The 19,754-nt window shown below is 35.8% G+C and overlaps 1 protein-coding gene across 1 annotated transcript in view; it reads right to left on the minus strand.

The window, feature by feature from the left end:
- The window catches only part of RNMT (RNA guanine-7 methyltransferase), a 34,236-nt gene that overhangs the window by 8,945 nt on the left and 5,537 nt on the right, over window positions 1-19,754 (minus strand). Inside the window, 7 exon segments of the mRNA XM_043559404.1 lie at window positions 922-1,023; window positions 9,891-10,008; window positions 13,207-13,371; window positions 13,925-14,106; window positions 14,616-14,731; window positions 17,248-17,338; window positions 17,340-17,374. Of these exon segments, the coding sequence (XP_043415339.1) occupies window positions 922-1,023; window positions 9,891-10,008; window positions 13,207-13,371; window positions 13,925-14,106; window positions 14,616-14,731; window positions 17,248-17,338; window positions 17,340-17,374 (809 nt within the window).

Consider the following 19,754-nt stretch of genomic DNA (forward strand, 5'->3'; position numbering starts at 1 on the left):
CTGTTAATATTACTGTGATCTAAATATATCAAAAAAGTCAATGAGACTTTAATGTTATCCTCTCAATTGTGCTCTCCTGCCTAATTCTCTAAACTACTGATTCTCAACCAAAGGGTGAATCTGTGTAAAGAGGGTATTCGTGTGTGTGTATAATTGGAAAAAGCATCAATTTTATATTTTTAACGTGGAAAATGAAAACATTAAAAAGCTTCTCTTGAACATCCAATAGCATTGTAGGAAGAAATAAGATTTTTGTGTTTTTACAAAGGAATCACAACATACATATCATACAAAAGAAATAAATTACATTTTAGTTACTAAAATACTAAAAAACACATTGATATAGTAATATATGTGCTACTTTGTCCATGTCCTTAGACTAACAAGATAGAGTAGCCATTCCAGTAATTAATGTGATTTTGAAGAAGTGATAAATGTAAACAACAGTCTAAGATTTCAGCAGAAACGTGTTATGAAAATATCTGTAATTTCTATTGATGACAATCACAGCTATATCTAATACCACTGTGGTACTGTTACATTCTTAATTAAAGAAATGTGAGCTTGCATGCAGAAGTCATTGAAAATGGAGATGTAATTTTTCTCCATCAATGTTCATGAGCCCCTGAATTTTACCTCGGGAACACAGTGAGTCAGCAGTGCCCAGGTTAAGATATAATGATATAGTAAGGAACTCTCCAACCAAGCTTACAACTTTCTCCCCATCCTTACTGCCTCAGAAATAGGACTCAGTTCTCAGTACTGAAATACATTTTATTTTATATTCTATGCCTATAAAAAGGGGAAACAGACTAACATGTATCTGATTTGTAAACCAGTGAAATAATTTCGTAAGTCTCCATATACTATATGCTTTTTTTTTTTCATTTTCTATAAAACATGCTACAAATGAAAACTTACCAAAGGTAACCTTACTTGACTGTTTTTCATGTAATCTGCTGCATGTTCATAGTCATCCACCTTCTCAGAAGCAAGTTTGGAATTCTCGTTTGCAGGATATGGCTAGGGAAACAAGGGAAATTCCTAGTTAGGCAATTAAATGAAACTTACAGTTCAGAATTAAAAATACTAAATCACAAAAATAAAATACTTAAGAAAATCCTTAAGTATTATTTCAGGAATACAAACTACACATACTTTTGAAACGTGAAAAAAATGGGTGAAGAGAATCCTCTCCTAACAAAGCAGTTGTTATCGTCAACTTTGACGATAATCATAGGATATTTACAGTTGGACAAAACTGGTCCACTTAGCAGCAAACATTTGCATCTCCCTGACTCCCAGTGAAAGTTTTTCTGTTATAACACAAAACTGAAGGAAGTTGTTATCAAAAGAGCTAAATATTGGGGCGCCTGGGTGGCTCAGTCGGTTAATAGTCCAACTTCAGCTCGGGTGATGATCTCACGGTCCATGAGTTCGAGCCCCGCGTTGGGCTCTGTGCTGCCAGCTCAGAGCCTGGAGCCTGCTTCGGATTCTGTGTCTCCCTCTCTCTCTGCCCCTCCCCTGCTCCATGCTCTGTCTCTCAGATAAATAAAAACATTAAAAAAATTTTTAAAAAAGAGCTAAATATTAATTTAAACATTATGGTGATATAATAGCCATCAGAAGCATGAACAGAAATTAGAATACAGATGAAAAACTTGAAATGCCGAGAGGAACGATGCTGGTGGGGAGATAGGCCCCTAGGCTTGCCTTGTCCCATGAATACAACTAAGTAACTATCAAATCATCCTAAATACCCCAGAAATTGATCTGAAGACTGGCAAAACAAACTCCACAACTTAAAAGTAGAGAAAAGGTCACAGTGAAGGTAAGAAAGGCAGAGACATGGTTCGGGACAGAAACCAATAGTGGCCACTCTGGTGGGGAGAAAGCTGCAGTCGCAGAAAAGGGCAAGAGACAGACCAACACATAGGGGAATGCACAGGGAGAACAAATTCCCATAGCCATTGGCTTGGAAATAGAGAAGGCCTGAATTTTATGAGTTCCTGCAACCAGTGGGGCTTAAAGCCTGGAGTTTTAAAGGTCAGCATGCTTGGCTCTGGGAGAGCTCAGAGGGCATTGAACCTGCTATTGGAGAAAAGGCAGGGCAAACAGCCTGCAGACATACAGTGTGGAAACAGTCATCTGAAAATTGCCTGGACCACACAGCGGGGAGGTTAAATGTGTCCCAGAGAGACTATGTTCACAAAGAGACCCCTAAGGGAACAAGGGAACTGGCTGGCACCATTTCCTTCCCCCACCCCTCAGCATAAACATAGAGCCATGTGCAGGAACCAATGCACTCCAACACTCACTACCTAACTTCTTACACCAAGCCTTGCCCTGCCTATACTCTAGTGGAACCGCCCTTCCCAGTCATGCTTGCCTCAGTCCCAGCGAGATGGGCCCCCTTTAGCAGAAGACCAGCCCAACCCCCTGCCCACAATTCATCTCCCTAGCCGGTGTTTTACAGGGCCTTGGTTCCAGGGGCAGTGGCAAGAGGTCCCATTTCACAAGCAGACCACAGCACACCTAGGTAAAATGTCCCACATTCAGGTCAGGGAACAAATCCTGCTCACAACAGGCAAAAAAAAAACAAAAACAAAAAACCTCTGCAAACGACTGGCGTGAAGGATAAAAAGACCAGGACACATTAGTAGAGCATACACAGCACACAACGGAGATACTCCTAGAAGTGCCAGGCCCTGGGGGCCAAGGAACACTGCACAGCGCAGTACTATGGGACTTGTTCTTCATAAAGTCATTATGCTCAAGAACAGGAAATATAGTTGACTTTCCTAATACACAGAGACTTAGACAAAATGAGAAGACAGAGGAATTTGTCCCAAATGAAGAACACTACAAGGCCACGATCAGAGACCTAAGTGAAATACATAGAAGTATATGCCTGATGGAGAATTTAGAGCAATGATCATACAGATACCCACTGGACTTGAGGAAAAAATGAAGGACATCATCAGTGAGGCCATTAATGCAGATAAGGAATAACACAGCAGAGATAAAGGGCTCAATAAATGAAATGAGAAACACACCCAATGGAATGAGCAGCGGCAGGGTGGAAGAAGCAGAGGAACAAATTAATGACCTGGAAAACAGAGTAATGGAAAGTAATCAAGCTGAACAAAAGAGAGAAAAAAGAATTATGCAAAACGAGAGTAAACTTAGGGAACTCAGTGACTCCATCAAATGCAGTAACATTCGTATTACAGGAGTCCCAGAAGAAGAAAGAGAAAAAGGGGCAGATAATTTATTTGAAGAAATATTAGCTGAAAACTTCCCTACTCTGAGGAAGAAAGTGAATATCCAGATCCAGGAAGCAGAGAACCCCCATGAAAATCAACAAAAGCAGATCCACATCAAAACATGCTGTTATTAAAATGGCAAAATATAGTGATAAAGAAAAAACATTAAAGGCAGCAAGGCAAAAGAAGTCATTAACTTACAAGGGAAAACCCATGAGGCTAGCAAGAGATTTTTCAAAAGAAACTGTGCAAGCCAGAAGGGAGTAGGATGACATACTGAAAGTGCTGAATGGGAAAAATACACAGCCAAGAATACTCTATCCAGCAAAGCTATCATTCAGAATAGAAGGAGAGATAAAAAGTGTCCCAGACAAACAAAAACTAAAGGACTCTATGACCACTAAACCGGCTCTGCAAGAGATATTGAAGAGGACTGTCCTAAGTGGAAAGACCAAAAATGACAGTATGAAGGTAGGAAACACAAAAGCAGTAAAAATGAGTATTTCTATAAAAACTCAAAGAATTCACAAAATAAAAAGATGTACAGATATATACCTAAAACGTGGAGAGGAGAAAAATAAAGAATGGGTTCAAACTCAAATGACCATCAAGTTAATACAGACTGCTGCATACAGAAGATGTTCTATAAAAACCTAATGGTAACCACAAATCCAAAACCACTAATAAATAAGCAAAGAATAAAGACAAATAAATCCAAATATATCACTAAAGGAAACCAGTAAACCATGAAAGAGAGAAAGACAAGAAAAGATCAGGGAAAATCTCCAGAAACAACCACAAAACAAATAATAAAATGGCAATAAATATATACCTATCAATAATTACTTTGAATGTAAGTGGACTAAACACTCCATTTGTAAATGGACTAAACACTCCAATCAAAAGACACAGGGTGAGAGAATGGATAAAAAACAAGACCCAGAGCGCCTGGGTGGCTCAGTCAGTTGAGTGTCCAACTCCTGATTTTGTTTCAAGTCATGATCCCAAAGTCACGGGATTGAGCCTCACCATCAGGCTCCATGCTGAGTGGAGAGCCTGCTTGAGATTCTCTCTCTCACCCTTTGTCCCTACCCTGCTTGCGCTCTCTAAAATAAACAACAACAACAAGAGACTCATTTTAGAACTAAGATTGAGAGCGAGGGGATGGAGAAACATTCATCATGCAAATAGATGTCAAAAGACTGCTGGGTAGCAATACTTACAACACATAAAATATACTTTAAAACAAAAACTGTGACAAAAGGCCAAGAAGGACACTAGATAATAAAAGGGACAATCCATCAAGAAGATAGAATGATTGTAAATATTTATGGCCCCAATATGAAAGCACCCAAGTACTTGGGTAAAACAATAAGAATATATGAACAATAAGAAACAATAAGAATATTAAGAATATTAATAAGAAATATAATATAAGCAGTAAGAAATATAAACAATAAGAAATATAAAACAATAAGAAATATAAAGGAACTGATGATAATACAATAATAGTCGGGGACTTTAACATCCCACCTATATCAATGGACAGATCATCTAAACAGAAAATCAACAAGAAAACAATGGCTTTGAATGACACACTGGACCAGATGGATTTAACAGATATATTCAGGACATTCCATCCTAAAACAGCAGAATGCACATTCTTTTCAGGTACACATGGAATATTCTTTTAAAATAGATCACAATTAGGCCACAAAACAAAGCTTAACAAATTCAAAAAGATAGAAATCACACCATGTACCTTTTCTGAACACAACACTATGAAACCAGAAGTCAAGCACAAGAAAAAATCTGGAAAGACCACAAATACATGGAGGTTAAACAATACGCTACTAAACAATAAATGGGTCAACCAGTAAATAAAAGAATAAATTTAAACAGTACATGGAAACAAATGAAAATTAACACACAACAATCCAAAACTTCTGGGATGCAATAAGGCAGTTCTAACAGGGAAGTTTATAGCAATACAGGCCTACCTCAAGAAGGAAGAAAAATCTCAAATACACAACCTAACCTTACATCTAAAGGACCTAGGAAAAGAACAACAAATAAAACCTAAAATCAGCAGAAGGAAGGAAGTAATAAAAATTAGAGCAGAAATAAATGATATAGAAACTAAAAAAACCCAAAAAACAAAAAACAAACAAAAAAACAATAGATCAATTAAACCAGGAGCTGGTTCTTTGAAAAAAAATGATAATTGAAATTGATAAACCTCTAGCCAGACTCAACAAGAAAAAAAGGGAAAGGGCCCAAATAATAGAAACACAAATGAGAGAGGAGAAATAACAACCAACACCACAGAAATACAAACATAAAATATAAGAGAATCTTATGGAAAACTATAGGCAAACAAATTGTGACAACCTAGAAGAAATGGATAAATTTCCAGAAACATATAAATTACAAAAACTGAAACAGGAAGAAATAGAATATGTGAACAGACTGATAATCTGCAAAGAAATTGAATCAGTAATCAAAAAACTCCCAAAAAACAAAAGTGCAGGACATTTAAAGAAGAGTTAAAATCTATTCTTTTCAAACTATTCCAAAAAAAAAAAAAAATGGAAAAGAAAACTTCAAAATTCATTCTGTGAGGCCAACACTGCCCTGATACCAACATCAGATAAAGACATCACAAAAGAAGAGAACTATAGGCCAATATCTTTGATGAACATAGATGCAAAAATCCTCAACAAAATAACTAGTAAACCAAGTCCAACAGTACATATAAAAAAATCATTCACCAGAATCAAGTAGGATTTATTAATGGGTTGCAAGGGTGGTTCAATATTCATGAATCAATTGTGATATATCACATCAATAAGAGAAAGGATAAAAAACATATGATCATTTCAACAGACACAGAAAAGTATTTGACAAAGTATAACATCCATGCATGATAAAAACCCTCAACAAAGTAGGTTTAGAGGGAACATACCTCAACATAGTAAAGGCCATATATGAAAAACCCAGTTAACATCATTCTTAATGGGGAAAACTGAAAGCCTTTCCCCTAAAAACCAAGGAACAAGATAGGATGTCCACTCTCATCATTTTTATTCAGCATAGTACTAGAAGTCCTACCCACAGCAATCAGACAACAGAAAGAAATAAAAGGCATCCAAATTGGTAAGGAAGAAGTAAAACAAGAAAAAGACTGAATACAGGGAACAAACTGATGGTTACCAGAGGGCAGTTGGTGGTGGGGGAGGGGGGGTGAGATGGGTGAAATAGGGTATGGGGATTAAGGAGTCCACTTGTCCTGATGAGCACCAGGTAATTAAAATAAAAAATTAAAAATACATATGAAAAATGAATCAACAGAGAACCCTGTGAGTTCAAGAAGGTAAGGAAAATAATCCAGCTTCCAAAATAGAGGCAGTCTCCATATTTCTTTAAGAATTTGAAGAAGCGCTACACATACACAAAAATGCTGTTTTAAGGCTATGCTGGCCAAATGTTTATTCAAATTACTTCAAGTGCTATTTTTAATCCATCTCAAGTAACATCCCTTTATACTATGAAGTGTATTGCTTTGTAATATATGTAAATGAAACCATAATGAACTACATAGAATACTTAATATTTAACAACCATCTACTCTACAAAGGTTATATATTCTAATTCCTTTGTCTTTTTACAACAAACCAGCCAGCAAAGAATCACTTCAGACCTAGATCTTCCTAGTAAATTTTTAAGAAAATGTTTCAGGGGCACCTGGATGGCTCAGTCAGTTAAGCATCTGACTTCGGCTCAGGTCATGATCTCAAGGTTCATGAATTCAAATGCCACATCTGGCTCTCTGCCGTCAGCACAGAGCCTGCTTCAGATCCTCTGTCTCTCTCTCTCTGCCCCTCCCCAGTTCTGGCAAACATGAGCTCTCTCTCCCTCTCAAAACTAAATAAACATTAAAAAAGAAAGAAAGAAAGAAAGAAAGAAAGAAAGAAAGAAAGAAAGAAAGAAAGAAAGAAAGAAAGAAAGAGGAAGGAAGGAAGAAGGAAGGAAGGAAGGAAGGAAGGAAAGAAGGAAGGAAGGAAGGAAGGAAAGAGAGAGAGAGAGAGAGAAAGAAAGAAAGAAAGAAAGAAAGAAAGAAAGAAAGAAAGAAAGAAAATGATCTAGGAATGTCTACTTTGCTATCTTCCTTTTTCCCTTCTTTAAACGTATCCCACAGTAAGCTCAGACATTAGAAATTTGGTTGTTTACTATTTAAAAAGTACTTAGCTTTTTGGAGTCCCATATTGCTATAATCAGCAACTTTACCTTTTATGGTATCTTAACAAGGGATATAAGAAACACCACTTTTAAGTGTTTTTGAAACTTTAATCCCACATCTTATGGTTTCATCCTATTATAAAGCTTCAAAACTTCAATGTGAATGACTGCAAACTATTCTGTTGTAAATATGCTCTTCAAAGTATCAGTAAGTATAAGATTCCTCCATGTGATTATCTGCCTCTCACTAGACATCTATCTCTCTCCCCTCTCAATCACTTTAAAAGACCAAACAACATATGACTATCAAGCTGCAAAACTGATTATTCTTTTGAAAACAGGTGAAAGAAAAGAAAACAGGTGTCAGGATTTTATAACCATAGTGCCTTGAGTCTTTTCATTCTTCCTTCCCTCTGCTACAGTGCTCTAGGAGAGCAAAGTTATTGGTTCTATTGCTGAATCTCTGGGTCAGCTCAAGGCTGATGGCTTTAGGAAAAGATTTTTTTTTTAATAGCAAACATCAGAAAACAGATCCATTTAAAACTCTAACACAGACTAAAACAATTAGCATTCTGACTGTGTCTCTGGTCTTCACACCCCTCCAAACCATCCTCTATACTACCATCTGAGTCATGTTCCCACTCGTGGGACATGTTGTCTCCTGCTCAAAGTCCTTTATAGACTTGCAGAAGTAACTTGGTGAAGAAGCAGGAAAAACCAAAGGACTTTTTTAATTACATGCTATTACATTCATGTATGTTCCCAGAGGGATAAGTCATATCCTCAAAGGCAACACTGGGGGAAAAGGAAGACTGGAGAACCACTTTGCTAAAGAAAGTTTTTCCTACTTCTTCAAACATCCCCTACTCTTCCATGCTTCTCTGCCTTCACTCTTAGTTTACTATTTTCACAAAAGACCCTTTCAGATAAGCACTGCACGTTGAGTATTTCATTACTGCAATTCTCATATTGTACTGAATAACTGGCTTGAATGTTTATCTCCTCAACATACCATAAGATCCTTGAAGAAAGGGGACCCTGCTATCCCATATCCCACTCTCCACATACAATTTTGAAAAAATTACACATATCAAGTCATTACATATATGCTAAGAGAAAAATATAAATAACTGATCATCGTACATGCAAAGCACCACCAAGTTAAGGATGATAAACTACAGGCATGTGTGTGTGGTGATTTGTGTACACACACTTTTTCTAGTTTTCTTTTCTCTCTCAAAACAAAAACAAACCTCTCCTGCTAACATAAAGCAAATACAAATATTCTTAATTCTAAAATACAGAAAATATAACCAATGAAGAATGTAACATTTTAGTGGTTAGTAGTTTCAAAAGATAACTTAGGATTTAAAGAGGATCTTTCCACTCAAAATTGGGAAAGCTGTATGGATGCAATTGCAGCAGGAGATTTGTTTGAAAACCACCTATAAAAACTAAAGAATATCTTAGGTTTACAACTTTGTGGCCTTGAAAAACTCATGTATCCTCTCTGAACCTAAGATGGCCCATTTTAAACTGTGGAAGGGGACTGTTTTGCCTACTTCATGGGGGTAATTAGCAAAATAAGTGAGTATGCTTGCAGTACTTTAAAAAATATTCTCAATTGAATGAACTCTCTAAAGAAGTTTAATAACCATTTGATTAATATGATCCTGTTGATAATAACAAAAATGTTCACTATTTCAGATCTCATTAAATACTGAAATGCTTGTATAGAAGCTGCCATTGCTGCAATTTGGGAAAGCAGAGAGGAATCCAGGAATTAAAACAGGTCTCAGCAGCAATATAGTCTAAAAGACCAGAATCTTGCTAGATAGTCACCAAAGAACAAAACTAGGCATGGTATGAGCTCATCTTAGATCCTGGCCAGGAAGATTTTAAATTACTAATGTAACCAAAGGGAATTATTGTGAAGAAGTAATGTAATTTTGCACCCCAGGGGATATTTGGTAACATCTGGAGTCATTTTTGGCTCACAACTGGGGGCAGGAGTACTACTGACATCTAGTGCATAGATGCCAGAGATGATGTTCAATTTCCTGTGACTAGAACAGCCCTTCACAACAAAGAAATTACCCAGTCCAAAATGCCAACAATCCTGAGGTTAAGAAATCCTATCTTAAAACAGTCTATCTAGAAAACAGAATTTGATGACAGTGACATTCATTTATTCATTCCAGTATTTCCTGAGCAGCCATGAAGGAAAGTTTCTGTAATGAGCTCTGTCCTGGGTGCTGAAGGGTCTAGAGCAGTTAAGAATAATCTGTGTGATTTATATAAATATTGAGCATCTATATGGTCTTGAAAGGAATCTCAGAAACAGTCAAACAAGTTTATCATGACCTAGAATTTCTAAATACTTACCTCCAGGGCCTGCATTCGTTTTAACAGCATTTTATTTTCACTGTTCTTAACCTTTTCTTCATAGAATTCCAGAAATGTTTTTTTGTAGACTAGTTTCATATTGTACTTCTTTGCCATTCTGTCCAAAATAGGTTACTTAATTAAAACACTTCCACATTATTTATAATTCCTCAATAGTTTACTTTCACACAACAGTGACAACTTCTGGGCATCACTAAAAAAACTATCATTATAAATTCACAATAGGATGATACAAAATGAGTGAAGAGCAACATACCAATAATTACATCTATAAGAAAACATGCATTCTCAATCTCAATAGGCCACAGGTAACTCTATTACTGTAATAAATGGGTCATGAAAGTAAAAGGAAAGGCTGTGAGACAGGGATGAAAGCTGTAAGGAACATTTTTCTATCAATTTCATTTATTTAACTTAATCCCTTACAGTGGCATTGAAAACAGCTGCCATTCCTTTTTAAAATATTCTTTCATCTCTTGGATTCTCTAGCAAAAGACACTATTAATTTTTATAATACACCTGTAGCTGCTTCTTCACAGTTTGTTTTACAAATGCCTTTTACCCAACTTGTAAATTTTAATGTTCTGAAGAGTTTGGCCCACAGCCTTACTCATTTTCTCCTTCCTGACTTTACACAGCATGCCAACAGCTATCTGTAGTTCAGCTCTCTCGTCACTCATTTATTCCACTGCTTCCTAGAAATCTCCACCAGGATGTGTCACAGGAATTCTCTAACTTTACAAATCCAAGGCTGAATCCCACTAGCCCATTCTGCCAATCTTTATTTCAGTAAATCCATCTAATGATTCGTGCCAGAAACTTCAGAGTTCTCCATGCCTCTTCTCTCCAATGCCTGCTGTGTTCAACACACCACTACATCCTCTGTTTACCTATAAAATATACTTCAAATAGGTCTTCTTACCCCTTCATTGGCTACCATCTTGCTTTAACCACCACCACCACCACTCAGCCGTACTACTTCGCTAGGTTCCATGCTTCTATTCTTACTCTCCCTCAATGAATATTTCAACTGCAACCAGATTGAGTTTTCAAAAATACACACATGTCACTTTCCCCCTTTACGCCCTTCACTGGATCTCCACCACACAATTCAAAAGGCTTCAGCATGGCCTTTAAGTCACTCATCTATAAAGGAATGCTGCTTTAGGGCATCTGGCTGGCCCAGTTGGTACAGCATACAACTCTTGATCTTGGGGTTGTGAGCTCGAGCCCCATACTGAGTGTAGAGCTTACTTTAAAAAAAAAAAAAAAAAGGAAAATGCTCCTTATCTTGAGCCACTTGGGCCCTCATTCCTTATGACCACACAATGGCCTTCCTTTAGCTCCTTGAAAGAGCCAAGCCCTTTCCCATTTCAGGGCCTTCATACATATTGTCACTTATACCTGGTACATTCTCCCTTCCAGTCTTCAACTGGCCAACTTCTATTCATCCTTTAGATGTTGACTTAAACATCACTTCTTCCTAGGTGGACTCTAAAATCCTCAATTACATTAGGTCTCCCTGTTATACTCGTTTTTTTCCTCACTGCACTTGTTAAAACTTATATATGTGTGTGTGTGTGTATATATATGTATATATATGTATATATATGTACATATATACATATATATACATACATGTAATTTATATATATATCAAAATTCATATACGATCTCAGGCAGCAGGTAAAGGAGGAGATGAAGGGAAAATAATTCTGAAAGAGTCCATGAGAAGATTTGCGAGATGACAGTTGAGGGAACAGTGAGAATGGAAACATTTGAGAGCCACTGGATTTGTATGTAAGAGGCATCTGTAAGGCCTCCCCATAATTTGAATTAGCCTTCCTTGGAAAGACAACATGAGCAAAGAAAAGAGTCTCTTCTATTTTTGGCAGTTCATGAAACGCATAAATCTACAAAATAAGGCTTTAGAAATAAAACCAAGCTTAATGCCTGAGAAATACCATAATTACAAAGAACTGAGACTCAGTTTGACCAATCTGAATGGGTTTGCCATATAAAAAGCTAATTATATTTTTGATCAGTTTCTTAACAAAATGGCAGAAGGGCATCTCAAAATCCTGTGCATTTTCAGATTGTCCCACTGAATGTATAGCTGTTTTAGTAATTAATTTTTTAAAACTTTAGATATTATAGAGATGACTTGACACTTTACACATGCATCACCATTAAGCAATTTAAGTACAAAAGACTGCTAGTGCTTCCTTAGCATTTAAAAAAAGTTTCATTATAGCCTTTATCTTTTTGGTTCTACTCAAATCACCAACTTTGTTAACCAAAAACACCAAGCTAACATACTAAACATATGAAATGACATACTAAAAAAATTTAATTTCTTCTTTTAGAAAGAGCAGAAAGATTTCACAAGAGTTTACTAATGTTAAGGGGGGAAAAAGTGATTTAAAGTTTTAAATTTTACAGCTTATATAAATTGTACATAACATTTTTCTCATGTTCAGTCCCATGCTATTTGATTTTCTCATACTATTGTATAAAATTTTTATATATTGTAGAATCCTAAAAATCTTGTATCTATAATTTTATAAGCTGACTGAGGCACAACTCAAGTAATCACCAACTCAAAATAAGTAGCAAATAAAGCTTTTTCATCAATAAAAGACTTTTGTCTTTAAAAGTACAAAATCAACTTAGGTTTGGTCAACTGTGACACGGCCTTAGATTTAAGTTGACTTTTCCACTTTCCGTCTCAGGGAAACCTCCAAGACCCAGGGGTCTCATAAGGCCTTGAAGCCTGGATAGCCCAAGTTTCCCTATGTCTGTAGTTTGCCAAGACTCTTAGGTCCAGGTGCACGAGTGAATACATTCCTGAATCAGGATATTATTATCAACACTGCCTGTGAAACACAGGCAATTTCAAAGCTATAGTGAAATGTAAAACAACTTTTAATACCTATCCTTGTCAAAAGAGGATCATTTTATATTACCAAAGTTACTAATAGTTTTTTTTAAAAAATCTTTCTCTATTTGCAATGTAAGGTATTTTCTGCCACAAGTTGAAGGCAACAGGTTCCTTTCTTACCTACAGGATAAAGTAATTCTAAGGATGAAAGAAAACTAAATAAGCAAGGCTATTAGAGACCTATGGCACAAAACTGGATATGACGTTATTTTTTTTTTTCTTTTTCTTTACAAGGCTATACTTTTTCTTTGGGTTCTATGTAAAATAAGGAATGAATGGAAAGACTGATTTTTTCCCCCTTTTTTTCACTCTTAAGGCAAAAAGAGAAGAATAACAGATTAATGACATTCTTACTCATTTAGCAATGGAAAATAGACCAAGAATTCAGGGACATCCACAACACCTTCCAAGTTGAAGTCATATTTGCAGCCAAATAAAGGATAATCTCCTTTCTTCTGAAATTTCACAGTATATATCTCATTTCCAAATGATTCTGTTTCTGAAACTTCAAGGCGTCTTCTGTTAAAGGTTATCCCCAAAACAAAATAAAAAGATTAAAGTTATTAGCTTAGACTTATTTTGATCAGATTATGCATATGAAAAAACTACCGGATTTTTAATTGGATTTCAGCTACTCTTAAGAAGCAATAAAGTAAAAGATAATGAACAATTTCACTCATAAAATTAGGCTAGAAATTGGTTTCACCACTCATGACTCCTGGGTAAGTCTTTGTTTATCTGATCCGGAGTTTGTCTAGCACTATAACCTCTGGCTGGATATAGCATTGGTCTCCAATTTATACATAAAAATGTTTTAAAGATCCATCTGTATATCTATCTTTTGACCTTAAATGTTGAGTATCTACTCAAATACATTATCAAAGTGCTCAGCCCTTATCACAGTTCATGAGATTGACCCCTGGTAGGGCTCTCCTTCTCTCTCTCTGCCCCTCCCCATTTGTGCACACATTCTCTCTCTCTCTCTCCCCCCCTCTCTCAAAATAAATAAACTTAAGGGAAAAAAAAACCTTAACTCTGAGTAGCTTATAAGCCATGTATCAAAAGTACTTACATCAGTTCAAAGCTATTGGGAGTGGTACCAATAAAATAGCCTCCAGGGTTCAGTCTCTCACAAGCATTTCTGAGCATCATGTCAGCCTGCTCATAGGACTCAAATGAGTAGTGACAGACAAACTGACAACTGCAGATATCAAAGCACATTTCTGGGTCACGAAATTTGTCAATTAGAAGTTCCTGAAACAAATTAAAAATTAAAACAGGTCAACAGGGCACCTGGGTGGCTCAATTGGCTAAGCATCTGACTTCGTCTCAGGTCATGATCTTACAGTTCGTGAGTTCAAGCCCCGTGTTGAGCTCTGTGCTGACAGCTCAGAGCCTAGGGCCTGCTTCGGATTCTATGTCTCCCTCTCTCTCCCTGCCCCTACCCTGCTCACACTCTGTTTCTGTCTCTCAAAAAGTGAATAAACATTAAAAAAAATATATTAAAAAATAAATAAAATACAATGGGTCAAGATTTTGAAGTTAACTGCAACATAAAAAATTTTTAGTAACATAATTTGTAGAATTGGGGTCCTTTTTTTTTTTTAATTTTTTTAATGTTTATTTTTTATTTTTGAGACAGAAACAGAGCATGAGCAGGGGAGGGGCAGAGAGAGAAGGGAGACACAGAATCTCCACCTCTGCCACTACCCCCACCTCTAAAAATAAATAAATAAAATAGACAAATTAAAAAAATTCTGTACCTTTGAACAATCAGCAGTTATAAATTCTGCGTTGAAAATATATTCATTGTCACGACAACGATTTTTCATGTCCTCATAACGCTGCTGACACTGTTTGACAGAAACATCAGCGATATCTGCAAGGCAGAAAGGGACAGACATTAGTAACTGGCAAAGACCTAAAGAAATAAAATGTAAATGCAAAGATGGAACAAATCTACACATTAATCCAAACTGAACCTTAGTAAAAGCAAGGAGGTTCTATTTTCTTCAAAACAAAAGAAAGTCTCTGTTCAAATGCAAATATCCTATTACTTTTTAAAAGGATTAAAAGCTTTCTCAATAGATACTGACAACAGAAACGTCCCGTCATTATTTTTAAATGCTTATTCCAAGTTAAAAGTAGAAAATTTAGACTCCAATTTGAATTATAAAACCTAAACTACGTGCCCAGCTCAGAAAATATCAAGTTTGCTTTTTTTAATAGAATGTTATTTGCTTTTTCCATGTTGAGATTTGCACTGATGGTGCAAAAGCAATGAAAAGTAAAATGCTGGCACCTTATCATGAACACAAGGTAGCAGCACCAAATGGTACACGTAATACTTAATATCTTCTTCACCACTACAAACTAGCATGGACAAAAAAACCCCAAAACCTAATTTCATTTAAGAATGCTCTTGATAAAGCTCAGCTCTTTTTCAATATTCTGTGTGATGAAATGGAAAGTAACAGAATATCTGTGCTACCTAACAAAGTTTGAACAGGACCAGTGTGACTGTGTTGTGAGCTGTACTGGACACTTTTTTCATAGAAAATTGTTTTCACTTGAAAGAACCAGTGACAGATAAACCGGTTATTTAGACTTGGTGATTTGGCAGACATTTTTTGAAAATGAACAAAGTGAACCTCCACTGCAAGGAAAACAAAGGACAGTATTTGTTACCATGATAAAACTTGAGATTTCAAGTGAAAATTACAATCTGAAACACTTCTATCTACCACCACAGGCTGGGCATCTTCCCAATACTTAAACTTTTCTGATTGATGGTAACATTAAAAAAAATGTGATTTCTTGATGTCAACATTTAGAAGATCTGCATAACTTTAGTGAACATTATTTTCCAAATATTACAAAATCTTACAGGGAAAAGATCCATTCAAAGCGCAAGACAGACCAATGGATTTAAATGTAACAGAACATAAAAAGTTCATTGATACAGATTCAGATGCCACATTATAACTATCTGTAAGGAACTACTATCTCTTGAGGTTTTTTTTTGTTTTTGTTTTTTAACGTTTTTGTTTATTTTTGAGACAGAGAGAGACGGAGCATGAACAGAGGAGGGTCAGAGAGAGGGAGACACAGAATCTGAAACAGGCTCCAGGCTCTGAGCTGTCAGCACAGAGCCCAACGCAGGGCTCAAACTCACGGACTGCAAGATCGTGACCTGAGCTGAAGTCGGACGCTTAACCGGCTGAGCCACCCAGGAGCCCCTATCTGTTGAGTTTTGATATAATATCAAAGATGAATATGCTCAATTATCTGAAAAGTGTTAAAATACTCCTTCACTACAACTATTCATCAAATAAAATAACACATCAAAACACAATGAATGCAGAAACAGGTATGAAAATCTAGTTGTCTCCTATTTTTCCATACTCTAAAGGGATTTGGAAAAATATTTTTAAAGACTAAAATATTTTTAGTCTTGTCACTAAACTTTATTTTTTATTGATGAAAAATATTCTTTAAATTCTCAGTTTTAATTTCTATAATCAATAGATATAGGCACATACACAAAAGTTTTCTCATCCTCAATCTTAAAAATAAAGGTGTATGGCACTCATAAAACCAAAAATTTGGGAAGTGTCAAAATAGGTAACTTTATATAGATGGTGCTGTACATTTCATTGCACTGGAAGAACATAACATCTGCTTGTCCTACTTCAGTGTTAAGACTGACCAGTGGGTTCAGGAGCTTTATTCATTCAGTTATTAAATTCCTATCAACTTTTCACCTAATAGATTTAGCAACTTCAATGATTGTTGCTTAGATCTATTATTTCATTGAGGGTGGAAAATAGTGATTTTCATCATTCCTCCTGCATTTATTCATTAGGAGTTTTTAGTTAAGAGGAATCTTCTTTGTCAACCATTTGGTTACTTTGAAATACAGTTCACATAAGGTAAGGAAGATACATACTCAGCCCCCACCCCTTAATTTATGAATTTCAGAATGATGAGTAAGTTTCCTATAGCAACCTCGAAGGGTGAATACTGAGGGTTTGGGGGGGGGGGGGTTTCCCTCTTTATTTGGTGTTTCAATCTACTGTAATCACTATTCTTTTTGATGATGAAATTGTCCTATCTTTGGCCAGTGGAAGTCTTTTCATGTTTGTGTTTTAGACATGACTCTTTGATTACTTCCTTCCTTTTAGGGAGGACAAGTTATACCAGGCTCATTAACTATACTGCATAATACCATCAGTAAAGTCTCATAATTCATTTTTAAAAAACACCCATCTCACACACAGCCTCAGATATCTTCTTATAAGATCTTTTAGTATCATGTGATAATGAGATCCTGCTCATTTTCCATTTACCTGACTGATCACGAATTATTCTTCCCCACATCATTATTTACCTTACCTGTACAAACTAGCTTATTAATTCTTCCCTTTTTCCACTTGAGCAAATCTCCACCTTTGCCACATCCCAGGTCCAAAACAGTGATATCACGGTTTTTTTTTCTGTCGTACCTTTTCTAAAAATTCCCCTAAAAGAAATAAGTCATAAGAAATGATCTTTCCTCCATTTTTACTACAGCATCAACTGCAACCCCTAAAAACCTACTAACTTCTGCCTGACATTTACTATAAACTATTAAACATTCATTTATATAATTCGTAACTTTTGGTAAACGTTTCAAAATATGACTAAGAGTTAGTTAAGTTCATCTTCTAGCATTAAAGATAAAAGAGTATGTGTCTGGTATTTTAGAAAGTTAAGACAGGTTTTTGAAGGTTACTCTTAGAACTTGATTCAACACTGAATAGCAGACATTTTAAATTCTAATTAATACAAGAAAATCCAACACTTGCTCATGATAAGGAAAAAACCTACTCGTAATTTTTATAGTTTTCTCTTTCCAAAAGCTAAATGTTTAGCTTATAATATACCTATGTAAATCAAAGTAATTATGGGGTCATAGAATGCTTGATTTTCAAAAAAGGTGTCAGGCTTACCACCAAAACAAATATAACAAATATAAGTCCAAAAACTATACATACCTCTTAACTTTACTATCAGAGTTCTTTTTTTTTAATTTTTTTTAAACGTTTTAATTTACTTTTGAGAGAGAAAGAGAGAGACAGGGTGCAAGCGGAGGAGAGACAGAGGGAGACACAGAATCTGAAGCAGGCTCCAGGCTTCAAGCTGTCAGCAGAGCCCAACACAGGACTCGAACTCACGAACTGTGAGGTGATGACCTGAGCTGAAGTCGGACACTTAACCAATTGAGCCACCCCAGTGCCCCAGTATCATCAGAATTCTTAAACCACTCTAAAAAATCTTTCATCCCAATCCACCAAATCACATTAATAACCAACAAATAGTATCAGTATGGTCCAATGTATCAATAGCCAAATGGTTCAAATATCAGTTAAAGGCCTATTAATATTCTTAAAAAACTGAAGTATTCAGCAATTCAACAACCTGATACAATGCTGAATCCTAGATCTACTCTTCTTGTCCTTATTATTCTGAGTTTAACAGTTCCTATTTCATGTGTGTACTACTGTGACTGCTAAAATACTCTGTGTAAATATTTCTGCCTTTCACTGTCCATAGGATGTTAAAGTAACTTTGACAGAAGCACAGTGTTCTATATTTAATTTTCTCCTAGAAAACTTAAATAGCATAATAAATGAATGACAAAGAATGGGTGTTTGAAAAGAGAAAGAAAAAGCCAGACAGAACTTGGCACAGACCACACTGTTGCAAAAGAATCAGAAAGACAGGTGCAGATAGCCAAGCACCCAATGAGAGAGTTGCTGAAGGAAGAAAGAATAGCATGAATATGCAGGGAGAAAAAATTTGTTAAATCTGACTTATGACTTTTTGAAAATGACCTACTTCCCTGATTATAAAAATAATACAACAATGTAAAAAATACAGATGAACTTAAAAATATTTATTCAATGAATAATACAAGAACAAATGACACATCAGAAAAAATACCCAAGAAGCTATCTATGTTACTGATGATGATGAGGAATGGAAAAGAAAAACTGAAAAGAAATGAGAATTAGGGTTCAAAGATTACCTTAAAAGTATAGACTAAAAATGCCATAATACTAACCTTAAAAAGGGGGGTGGGGCAGGGAGGAATTGGGAGGCAACATTTAATTACCCTAGCTGAAAACTAGCAGAGACAAATAAGTCATATTTCTGTAATAATATGAGTATGAAAAACAAAAGTGAGATAGAAAATATTAATATGTGTTCGAAATAATGAGCCTAGTTCCCACTCCTAATAACTATTCAGAATGAATAAGGTATCTTTAAAAATTAGTAAATTACTAGGATGCCTTGCTGACTCGGTCAGTAAAGCATGTGACTTTTGACCTAAGGGTTGTGAGTTCAAGCCCCACACTGGATTTAGAGATTACTAAAACAATAAAATCTTTAAAATAAGTAAAATAAAAATTAGTAAATTATCATCAAAACTACTAAAAAGTCTCCATAATTAGCACTTCATTCTTTCCAGTGTCATCACAAAAGCATTCTCACTTTTCCTGAGGCTGGCTTTTAAATAAATAAAAAAAACCACCAAAATCTTACTGTGAAAAACTTCAAAACACACTGGCTTTTAAAAATTCTCTAAACTCACCTAAGAATCTACTTAATATGTTAAATATATAGAGCAATAAATATGTTCTGAATCATATTTCTCCAATGATTTGCATTTTAATTTTTTTTAATTTTTTTTTTATTTTGAGAGAGCATGCACATGAGCAGGGGAGGGGCAGAAAGACAGAGAGAGAGAATCCCAAGCAGGTGTAGAGCTGGATCCCATGAACTTCGAGATTACGACCTCAGCCAAAATCAAGAGTCGGACACTTAACCGACTGAGCCACCCAGGCACCCCACATTTT

This window comes from Prionailurus bengalensis, chromosome D3 (genome assembly GCF_016509475.1).
Source record: "Prionailurus bengalensis isolate Pbe53 chromosome D3, Fcat_Pben_1.1_paternal_pri, whole genome shotgun sequence".
In the NCBI taxonomy this organism is placed as follows: Eukaryota; Metazoa; Chordata; class Mammalia; order Carnivora; family Felidae; genus Prionailurus; species Prionailurus bengalensis.